Here is a 12,308-nt window from a genome sequence, read left to right as displayed (position 1 = left end):
TTTTATGCAGAGCCAAGCGAGAAAGACAGACGATCATTCATGCAGAGCGAAAGACAGGCAATCATTCATGCTCACATTCACACTTACAGCCAACTGAGAATCAAGAATTAACCAAGCATGCCCGTCTATGAACTGTGGGAGGAAGCCAGAGTACCTAGAGATAACTCACACAGGAAAATGTCAAATTGGAAAGATCACCTTTTCATGATTTGAAATGATTTTTTTTTTTTTTAAATTACAGCATGATCATGAAGCTCTGCTCTCTCAATACAAGCTGCCATGGATATATCCATTTCCAACACTGTTGGCAAAGCATTTTTTCCACCTGCACATCTTACCAACAACCTTAGCCTGTATTCATCGGCTACCTTGTGGATTAGGATGTGTCCAAAAAAGTTGGGGAAGGACAGCCGGTGCTTCTGCTTTCGTACCTTAAACTATGCTCACTTGATGTCTGTTTACCCAGGTCCACCATGCCAAACTGTGGACCACCACTGATTTTGACCATTCACTCAGTACAAAACATATAGTGCACACCCTGCAGAGCAGCCACTGAACAGGAGTCAGATCACCAGCAACTTAGTGTGTGGTAGACCCAGCTGAAAGGACAGCATGAGCCACCGAATGGGCTGTAACGTCCAAATGATAGAACCCAACAAAGGTATGCAGTGATGCCCAACTAGCCGTAGCACAAACATCACATACGGGAACCCCTTTAAAAAGAGCTCATCAGGCTGCCATCCCCAGGTGGAATGAGCTCTCACACCCTGGGTCAAAGTGAGGCCCTTGTTGCTGTATGCAAGTGTGACAGCTTCTATAGTCCAGTGGGACAGCCTCTGTTTTTACAATGCTCTACCTTTGCCTGGATTAGCAAATTGAACAAGCAACAGCTCAGTAGCTCAAACTCCATTGAGCTATAACCTGCAGGAATGACCTTGGGAAAATATGCGGCATTTGGGCGCAATACAACCCTGAGGTCATCAGGAGAGAACTGTATGCAAGAAGGATGCACAGACGGAGCATCCACGGACCCAACTAACCATGGGTTTTAGCCAGAGAACCCCTTTCAAAAAAACATGGCAAGGTTATGTGCACCTGGTGTAACCACGTCAATGCCAATATGATAAGCAGATATCGCTGCTAAATAAAGGCCTTCCAGCAGCTCCTGCAGCAACGTCAAAACATCCACAATAGAGCAGTGGAATGGGGGAATGTGCCTGTCCTGGCACCATTCCTCAAAGGCTTGCCATTTGCCATTTGTAAGCATATAAGCCTCTAGTGGATGAGGCCCAAACACTCTGGATTGTTGCTACCACGCTTGGGGGCAGACCGTTAGCCATCAAATTTGACCTTTCAGCAGGTAAGCACAAAGGCAGCACAAATCCAGGCGTGGATGAATCACTTCTACTCCTGCCTGAGAGAGGAGGTCCCTGCGGAGAAGAAGCTGCCAAGCTTTGCTGCCAACAGACTGATTATCTCCACATACCACAACTTTGTTGGCCACCAAGGGGTCACTAGAACAAGAGAGAAAGGCTGCTGGGGTACTCTCTCTAAAACTGGAGCTATAATTTCCACTTGGAAACAAGAGAACGTCTTGTCATTGGTGCGCTACACATCCATGTCCATGGCTGCATCGTTGTCAGTTATGGAGAAGAACAGGAGGCAGGAGGCAAAAAGATCTACTTTGCCTTGCCAAACAGATCCCATATCTGGGCCACTATCAAAGGGTGCATCCTCCATTCCCATACCAGGAGACCCCTACAGAGAAGAAATAGCCGCAGGTTCTGATGGCCTGGAATATGGGTGGGAGCACGTCATTCCCTGCCTGTTTATGTAAGTGACCACTGTTGAATTGTCCGTCCTGACTAGGACATGCTGGTCCCTCAGAACTGGACAAAATGGTTGAGAGATAAGAAAACTGCTAGCAGCTCTTAGTGATTGATGTGCAGCTCCCGCTGTGCTGTGGTCCAGATCCCTCTCACTGATCCACCATTGCACAGAGCTCCCTGCCCATTTAGGGAAGGATCTTTGGACACCACCTTTTGAAACAACAGCCTCACAATCCAAGAGCCCTTGTGCAGCAACCTCTGGAGGAGGCAATGCACAAAGGCGGTAAGATCGCTGCCAGTCTGTGCTCCGACAAATGTGCGCGGCTGGAAAGCGAGCAGATCTGCTGACTCGGGGTTAGTGAGCTCTTTTGAAAGTTTACAGAGAAACCCAGTGCCTGAATGTGTGACAGAACCAATGACAGCTGTGTCGCCACCGGCTCTCTGGAGCAAACTACGAGAGCCTATGACTTTTAATTCACCTGTACTCTCTCAACCTGTGGGCTCTGAATGCTGAGAGCTGCAGAATGCTTCTGTAGAAAGTGTGGCCCTTTCACAGCTACCTGTGAACTAGACTAATCTGTTTCTTCAGCTGCTTACAATCTGGGTGATGAGGAGCTCACTCCTTCTTTTAATGCATCCTGTACATATAAATTGGACTTGGCTGCACTGCTTAGAATGAACACTGAACTCTTTCTATGTAACACTTTATCAAATAGCTTACTGACACTTTAAAACTCCTAAACTGACTTCTTTTCAGTCTAAATTCTTGGATTAGACATGTCATTTAGCATGTAAATTATTGCATCCTTGAAACTTTAACCCCTTACTTTAAATTTCTTTCATGCATTATACACAGTCCAGATATCGATAACAATCGGCATAAAGTACAATCATATACCGTGGTCTTTTTGTCATACTGTTTTACAACAAATGATCAACTGCGATTACTACACTGATTATGAGAGGCCAAGCATCAGTAAAGGACCAAGTTTTCTACGTCTGTATTTCTTACTGACTCATGACAATTTCCATACCATTACTGTTTCACTCTACCAGATAGCTCTTTTCTCTGCAGGCAACATTCAGAACTGTATTTCTATAATGAAATGGTTTTCAATTTATTCCTTACAAGATAAGCCGTCATTTTCAATCTGCTCAACATACAAGTCCACCGGCTAGAGGAGTAATATCATGAATCTCACACTGACAATTCAATTTTTTTGCCCCCCCTCCGCCAGAAAGCTGATTGCAAGTTCGAGATAAAGAGTAAAAGATGCGATTTTTATGTATTCCTTCTGGATCCTATCTGCTCAGTGAATGAGATATCCCTGGACATTTCATTGAGTGCTGTCCCCTAGACCGCAGCAGCATGACAAAAATGACAAGGGTTTGACCTTGTCTGCATAAGCACTATCCCTATGAATAATGTTCCGAGAACAGGCAAATTAGCACTTTGAAGAAAGGTAAACAGAAACAGGAATAAACCCTTCAAAAATGTGAAAATGACAGAGAGTACAAAAACATGACCTCAAGTTTACGCCTACTGCCTTTGATGTGATAGAATCATTGTCAAACTTAAAGAAACCAGTGAGGCTGTGAACTTGAGTGAGCTAATTCTAGCGATTTGAAAATATTGCTAGATGTTTTGACAGCAGGGCGAAGCCGTGGAAACACTCGGGCTCGTTCCAGCATTAGATGCAGACAAAACTCCCTTTGAACCAAATTAACCAATTTCCATTCTCATTTGTCACACTCTGGGACTGAGCCGGGCCACAATAAGGCATCACCATAGCAGCGCGCGGCAGTTTATCTGGCTGGCCTTCATTGGAGCAAGGCCTATTAGACGAGGCCTGGTGGAGTCAGAGGACGGGTTGAGAGGGCAGATGGGACTAAGGTGATGTATTATGCATGGGTAAAAACCATGCATTTGCGGGCCAGCTGAGGCCCCAGTCGGAAAGGGACAGACTGACCCAGCCAGACCCATCAAACATTTGTTCGCTCCGCAGCACCTCCCCCAGTCCTCTGAGACTGAGGGCAGCCTGCTCTCTTGCATGACCCTGGGCATAAGTCCAGCACTATTGGTTAATATATGTGGAAGTCAGTCATTTCTGTTGAAATATTAATTTGGACACTTCCAGAACTGACATTTAATCAAATACAATAGACTTGGATTTGAAGTCTGCACTATTATCTTAGCAAATGCCCTAATTACAGTACTAATATATTTTAGGGGGGCAATTAAACAAAATGTAAACCCGCTAATTGGTCTATTATGTATTTATAGAAGTTATACAGAAAATATATTAAACTGTAGAAAGTCATTTCTTATTTCTAGATTGATAAGACAAGGTTAGAAGAGAATATGAGGGGTTTTTGTAATTATACTATCTGATGTGTTGACGAGCTTCTCACTTATTTGGGCAGTTTACTGTGACAGCAAGCTCTTTTGACACAATGCATACACTGCAACTTTAATTCAAAATTACCTTCTAAAGAGCAAGCAGCATTTATGGATTTAAACAGCACTGTAACCATGTCATTGAGAAATAAAGCCTTGTACACTTTACAGCCGTACAAAATTGATTCTCTCAGAACAGGCAATGCTAGCTTTATTGATCTGCTCTGTGCTCAATACATATTACAAAAGGCTCACAATTACCGGCTTTCTGCGGAAATTTCATTTCAGGAAATATCGATCCGATATGTTTGTGCATTCATTGTTTTTAAGCTTGAAAATTTTAAGGCTTGTCAAAAACGATGGCTGTGCTTTGCTTTCTCTCTGCCGACAGACGTGTCTCTCCGCTGATGATTAGAGCACAGAGGAGGTTGAAGAGGGCCAGATGTATCAGCGTCTCTGTTCAGTCGCTGCCAAAGTCACCTTTACTGGCCTCTAAACTTTGTCCATACCCCTACCCCACGTCGCACACCCACTCCCCAGTGCCCAAACTGTACGTTTCCTCCCTCTCTTCAATCCCTGCCACTGATGAATGACAGCTCATTTAATGTAGTCACAGCTGAGTACAGCACAGGGAAGGAGACTTAGAAGGAGGATCGCTGGCAAAAGCTCAGCAGCCAATCTCCTCCCAGCTTGACTGCAGGATACACAGCAGATGGGCCTTTGGTGTAAAAAGGATGGATCCACATGAAGCAGCTCTACAGTGAGCAGTTTGTTGCAGGACAAGAGTAATGACCATAGTCTAATGGTATGTCATAATACTTTAAATAAAAGACATAAAAGGTGATTTAACAAAGAAAGGGTTTTTGTTAGGGTTTTTTTTGTTTTTCCCAAGTGGTCAACTACTACATTACATAAGTGAATTTTAGGGGTTCGGACCACCAGCCAGGCAGAAGGTGGAAGGAAAACCTAAACTGTAAATAAATAAATATAGTCCAACTACAGTTAAGATGTAACAAATGAATATACCCGTATAATGACACAGTATTCAATGGTAATACGCACAAATGACTGATCCCTGCTCATCAAAGCTTTGCCGTGCGCTCCAACGTCCATCGCGCCTGGCTGCTTTGCACCACAGCTTCACCACCACCGCTTTTATCTGTCAGTCTGGTCAGTGAGCAGTGATTGACCCTCACCTGTCATAATGCCAGAACTACGTTGACCATAAAGGCTTCCCTCTGTGAAGTTTGAAATTTGTGAACACATATGGACCTCTGTAAAAACTGACAGTTGAGTGAAAGTGAATTTTTAATCATGCGCTTCCAATTTTGACTTAACACGCCGATAGCAGAGCCCTTTTTTCTGTCTGTAGTTGGCTAAATAAATTCTGACCACGAGAGAGAAGAAAGGAGACCGTCTCTTTTGAACTTCTATCCGGTCGCTGATTTCTTTGATCAGGGCTCATAAATACTACTTTAACTAGAAATCACTACGATGCTGCAGGACTGCAGATGAAGTAATTACTTTATAATCACATCTTCCTTTAAGAAACTGAACAAAAACACACGTTAATGTCAGCAGCAGTCATCTGCAGACCTATTTACATTAATTTTACATTACAAAACCTGCCACAGCATAACTGATGAACACCAGACTTGTATGGATTGGGGGTGAATAGGTCGTTCTTGAATAGGTTTCTATTTGTTTCCTACTCATTTGGTTCTGTCTAGTAATCCACCCTAACTCTAGCACACCCATTGTGATCTTAATTAAAATAGGTTGTGTTAATTTATTTATGATTATTTTGGACAAAAAATTTGAATAACAGATAAACATGAACGTTTTAAATTCATGTGATACCAAATAAAACTTTCTATATTCTCAGTATTACGACATTGGCTACCTAATCCTGCGTAGAAAGTGTTGTTCTGAAGAAACAAGAGTGGACACCAATCTATCAACATCTGTTTTGTGATATATTACCTAACGAAAATGATCAAAAATAAAAGAGCAGGGAACACATTAACAAGACAGAGTCTACCTTGTTGAAAGATAGATGGATGCTGATGAGATGATAGATGAAGTGAAGAAGCTACAAAAAAAGAGTTCAATGTCAGCAGTCAATCAGTAGTCTGCACGTGGCTCCTGTCCTTTTTTGTTTCTTAGCCTCAGCGAAAAAGACACTGAGAGTATGGAGTATAGATTGTTTGAATGTGTGTGGTAAGCACAGGTATTTAACCGTTTTAATTCATGACTCACAAACAAACAAATAAAAAGAAGAAGAAGAAGAAGAAAGCCAAATAGAGAAGCAACCATTAAGTGATTAAGTTTAAAAAAAAAACGTCATTGCAGAACACAGCTCATGACCATTTTTGTTCGACAACATCTGTTAGGCTGGAGCTTAATTTAAATTTGTGTGATGGGAATACAAATGACACTGTAGCAAATTAACACAATGAGCATATGCGTATTAGATCGCAAACAGCTCAATCACACATTGCCAATTCAGTTGGGTGCATCCTCCCTCCCCTAATTGGAGCTCTTAGGAATCCAGCATCTCATCTCCTCCTCTTCCCTAACAAAGGTTATGTGAAATTATCAGCCAGCACAAGAGCAGAACAAGAGGATAAGGCTGAGGGACGGGAAATACATGCAAGACTGCGGATGTCTTCATCTTCACAATTTCAGTGACGCTAGCTGGCCACATATATCAGTCTCCAGGCATTCTTGCAGCTATTTTCTTAGATGACTGACGCCCAAGAAAATTCATTTGAGGACAGGAAGGAAAGGAATGTGCGACGTATTTCTGGTGAGAAGAGAAAATCGAATATTGCAATATTTTGTACAACCATGACGCATTCAGTAGATCTGTTTCTGCGCTGCAAGTATTTGAGTAGAAATCGACTCGGATGCAGGAAATGTAACCTTGTTGTTTCACCCCTATTACACACAGTCAATATTTTCATTTCATCTGAGGCCCCTTTGCCAGAGAAGCTCAGGAACAGCTTCCCGTGTCTTTGCAAACAATCTGCACTGGTGCAAAATGAAGCATGACATGTACTTCCAGATACAAGTCTCCCCAGCCTGAGCACTAACTAGCTATTTCTCTGTTGTCATTTTGTAAAATCCAAGCTTCTTTTCACCAGATTATCCGGCACCTTTGTAAAGTGGATTGTCTCTTATTAATCCTAGAAACAACACAGGATAAAGCTTTTTTTTTCCCAGTTAAAAATGGCACAAACTAATTTTATAACTGTCAGAACTGAGGTTACATTTTTTAAATTGATTTTTTTTTCAGGAAGACCAAAAGCACTCAGTTCATGGCGAATTTTTAAAAATCAATTATCTAAATTGCAGTTGGCAATTATCATCCAGTGAGACAGCTTGGTCGGCTGCAGTCCTCCATTTCGAGGGTTTTAAGGATTAATATCAAGGTAACTTCAGAACTTGTGTCATGATCACACTGTGAAAAAGGCTTATCAAGAGACACTCAAAACATGTGGTGCTAAGAGGGGGTGACACTGACTTAAACCAGGATGTGTTGCAGTACTAGAGCACTTTGTGCATCAAAGTTTGCCAAAAAGAAACGATTACATTCATCGGCATCACGTTCTTTGAGCATTTCACCCTGGGGCGGGACCGGGCATTAACACCAACCCCGCTTTGCTTGGTCTCATACTTGCGACTCTACTAACAGTTTCATGAGTCGCGAGTCTTTCTCTGCCTTCTTTTAAGCTAACAAATGTGCTTTTTTTTCTGTGTACCTGAGCATCCACGAGGAGGTGCCTCATGAGGGTCATGGACTTCTGCAGCGTCTCCTTCTCAGGAGGGGGAAAGGCATGCTCCTCCTGTTCTACGGACTTGGGTCCAGTCACCATGAAGTTTGCAATCTGGTCATTCAAGCTGTTCAGAGACTGCACAGCTAGAGGGAGACACAAAAATAAAAATTTAAAAAAATCATCTTTAATAAACAGTAAAGATGCAAGCTTGTCTTTTTTCAGTCTGTTTCAGTTGGTGAGTAAGAATATTAGTTATTATTGTGGTGGATTTAACATAAACTGAGTCCAGGCATGCTTAAATTGATCATAAAGTCATTTCCATACTAGGTCACCACTCATTTCTTCTTCTATTGTGCATGGATTACTGAGCAGGAACAACAAAGATAACTCAGTGGGAGAGCGCGCTTTCCTACTGTCACACTGTCACTGACTTTCTCCGTCAACGCCCTCTCTTGTCCAGAATGTTCCATGTCGGCCTGAAAGCCATCCTGTTTTTGTTTCCCTGTTCTTGCCCTTGTGTGTCCCTGGCAAACCTCTCCTTCCAGGTTTCCTCTCCCACATTAAAAACTCGCCTTCCCTACTGTACATCCGCATTCTCTCAGACGCACACACACAGACACACACACTTCCTCAGCACTCTTCCCATTTACCATTAACCGACCCTGGGTCCGCGAAAGGTCGTCGCAAATATTTCCGAGTCCACCCACATGGTGGAAATGTTGGATAATTTACAAGAGGCAAAAAAGAAGCAGGTTTGGTGCTTTTTTAGCATAAGTGTGGTCTGTATTTTGTCAAAGGCTATTACACCGACCCCCTAATGCCTCACTATCCATCTAAAACCTCACACTTCCAACTCTGGCAGTTAAAGAGAGACAGAGGTGAAGCGATCAAGGATTGACCTTGTGTCCATCCGACCTTCTGTTATCTTAAACAAGCACGGATCCACTCAATCTCACCTGTTTTGCTTTAAACGTGCACTGGCACATTTCCTACAAATAAAGAAACCCAACCTGCTGAATCTAGAGGAGCTTGATGATTTTAGGGCAAGTATCTGGATAGGGTCTTTTCAGGATGCAAATAAAAAAGCCTCTTTTAGACACAAAAGCCCACGCAAGGAAAGAGAGAGAGAACGTAGATTAAAGTGTTACATAACAAAAAAAAAAAAAAGAAATCTTTCACAGTGGCTGACATTTTCAAGCAAACACGCATTGAGTAGGAAATTTGACAAGTCGGCGCTGAAGGCGGCGGAGATAAGAAGGCAACAAGGGGGTTGAGGAGGAAGACTGTGTGCCCTCGAGGTGAGAGTCAAGAAGACGTCAGAATAATGAATACAAGAGTAGGGTGCTTGTCGCCCGAGTTCACAGACACTCTAGCCAGTTCGGCGCTCTAAACACTCTCTTTACACGTAAACAGACAGACTGCAGTAAGCTTGAAAGTTTTTCCTTTACCCTTTTCAGCTTATATCTAATTGGGGTTGATTCAAATATAAAATGCTCCATTTCTTCCTCGCGCTAATTTCTGCATATTTGCACTCAAGTGGAAACCACACAGAGTCACAGTGTTTATGAAGCTGGTTTGCCCCTTCGGCAAGGATGTTAGTTCAGTTGCTTCCTCTTAGTGCCCTCTACTGGCTAAGTAATGGACATGCAAGTGAAAAAATAATTAAAGAAAAGCAGCTAAGAAAGGTGGATAAACCAATAAGACAAAGTGCTTTACGTGATTTTATTTTTCGTGTTATTGTTATATGTGCACTCCATTTTCCCACTGATCATGCTTTGTATACTAGATTCCATGATTCATTTTTTCCAGGTGTTTCTGGTTTGGCCCGATGAGCAGGAAACTCTTTCCTTGTCTCTTCCTCCTTCTGCCCCAACAGCAGCTTATGATTGTATTGTTTAGAGTTATGTTTTGTTTCTGTTTGATTCTGATGGACTCAGTACTTTTGGCAGCTTAGTTTTTGTTAGGTTTACTGTTAATATTTGTTTAAATTAGACGAAGGATACCAGACTGGGGAAGAAAAGTGATTGAAGTGATGAGCTGTTTTAAGCCTTGTTACATGGCACTTTAATTTTTGTGAGAATGTGTGAACTGTAGCCTCAGCTTCCTGTTCTTAGAGTCTCAGTCAGTGTGGTCTTCTGCAGCTGTAGCCAATCTGCTTTAAGGTTCAACATGAGATGCTCTTCTGCATACCTTGGTTGTCTTGAGTGGTTGGTTGGCTCAAAGCAGTCTGGCCATTCTCCTCTGACAACAACGAGGCGCTTCCACTCAGAAAACTGCCATTTACTGGACATTTTCTCTTTTTTGGACCATTCCCTGTAAACCCTGGAGACAGATGTGTGCTAAAATCCCAGCACATAAGTAGTTTTAAAATACTCAGATCAGCCCATCTGGCACCAACTTCAGTCACTTAAATCTCTGCTCCTCTGATCGTGTTGGACGTCTTTTGTAGAGTCCCTTTCTGGGGGTTGTAAAAACCCTACATGATTAAAACTTTTTTAGACACCATAAATACGCTAAAAAAAAGCACACAAAAACAACACAAGTGTTTTTTGAAGAGACAATAACGTGACTGACCAGCTGCAGAAGTGACAGGAACCAAAACATGCCAAGGAGATGCGACTGAGATTCACTTAAAGGACGCCGAGGATTCTTCGATGTTGTGATGGAGAAAAAGATGCAAGGAAATGTGTAAAGGCATGATTCGTATAATACATAAAACATGCTATTAGCTGTTTGCAACATTTTTTTCTAGTTCCCTTTTGTTTTATTCAACTTCTCTTGTGTTTTGTGTGCTTTAGCAGCATTTTTACCCCTTGGCTACATAAGGCTGATGGTGTATTGTTGCCACGCTGCTGGGTGGGCGGGCAACATGGACACCAAAGTTTGTTAATGCAATAACTCAAGAACGAAGCAAAATACGAGTTAAAATTTGCTACTATAGGTGTATCTACTGGAAGTGTTTCAATCTCAGTGAATTCAAGCACAAAGTCAAGGTCAGAGGTCAAGTTTTCTGAAAATCTTATAAATGTGATAAATTGATAAGGAAATCACCTAGGATTTGAAATTGATATCAGAGTGTATGTACTAGGAGGCTGAGGGGTACCACTAGCCAGTATTTTTCTATTTGTTGGTGTTTTCTGAAGTTGCAGTGGATTTGACCCCACCTTACCTAATGGCTAATATCATAGCTATGTAAATGGTAAATGGCCTGTATTTATATAGCGCTTTACTAGTCCCTAAGGACCCCAAAGCGCTTTACATATCCAGTCATCCACCCATTCACACACACATTCACACACTGGTGATGGCAGCTACGGCATGCCCTCATTTCATACCGTTTCCCTGTTTGTCTCCCTCTATTGTGTTTGTGTTTGCTTAAAGCTTTAACCCTCCTGCTTCTATCAACTAACCTGCAACTCTGAGACACAGAATACCCACTACACTGTCAGCCAGATTGTTCTTTCTCTGTGTAGCACTAACACTACACCTAATATCCACTCAGTAAGTTTGGTCCCCAGTTTAGTAACTTTTCATCTCACTGTGCTGCAGGTCCACAACCTTCTCTCCAGCAACCAGCCAGCATCCATTAGTAGCACACTTTCTCAGTCTCTCACATCCTGCTGGCCTGCGTAGGTCTCAGCTACACACTGCTGCCTCTTCACCCTGCCGCTCTCACCACTCGACTCATCTGGAACGTCAGTTATTATCACTGCAGAAGTCAAAAACCTTCTTACACCAAATGCTTTGTGTCTCTGTGTCCTATCAGCTCAGTTCCTAACAAGCTGCACTACAATGAAGCAACTTTTATCTTAAATTCAAACTTTCAACATCATTGGAAACATAAATTCAATAATACGCTTACTATTATTATTATTATTATAAAAGTGTTGCACTGGATAACATACTACTGAGGGCTGTCTTTGTCATTTTGTGTTGTCTTTGCGCTGGCATGAAAGAGCAAAATGTCAAATAAAATGCAATCCAGTACGACACCATTTACAACAACCTTAAAGTGAAAACAGGCTGAATTAAACCTCAGTAAAGGAGTTAAATAGATCATAAAAGTTGAGTTTACAGTGGATGTGTCAATGAATGAATTAGATTGTAAATCCAGTGCCAAATACAGAGCACATATAGCAAACTAAACTATAACCCACAGTGTCAGCCTATTATGACAGGAATAATCTACTCGTTTATTGCATAAGAAGGCAGCAGCTGAAAGAAGATTTACCGCATTAGAATCAAAGGGCTCTACGCCGCACGATGACAAACTCACAAAAAACTCACAAAACAGATTAGACG

The 12,308-nt window shown here is 42.1% G+C and overlaps 1 protein-coding gene across 5 annotated transcripts in view; it reads right to left on the bottom strand.

The window, feature by feature from the left end:
• The window catches only part of kazna (kazrin, periplakin interacting protein a), a 198,226-nt gene that overhangs the window by 165,428 nt on the left and 20,490 nt on the right, over positions 1-12,308 (bottom strand). For all 5 annotated transcript variants that reach the window (XM_085258563.1, XM_085258562.1, XM_085258566.1 and 2 more), the window contains exon 3: positions 7,992-8,149. In XM_085258563.1, the coding sequence (XP_085114689.1) occupies positions 7,992-8,149 (158 nt within the window). The remainder of the gene's footprint in view (positions 1-7,991; positions 8,150-12,308) is intronic.

The sequence above is a fragment of the Mchenga conophoros genome, linkage group LG20 (assembly GCF_057382185.1).
Source record: "Mchenga conophoros isolate Kocher_MC1m ecotype Shallow Benthic linkage group LG20, M_conophoros_male_GT1.1, whole genome shotgun sequence".
Classification (NCBI taxonomy): domain Eukaryota; kingdom Metazoa; phylum Chordata; class Actinopteri; order Cichliformes; family Cichlidae; genus Mchenga; species Mchenga conophoros.
This window is presented reverse-complemented; position numbering and strand designations above follow the sequence as displayed.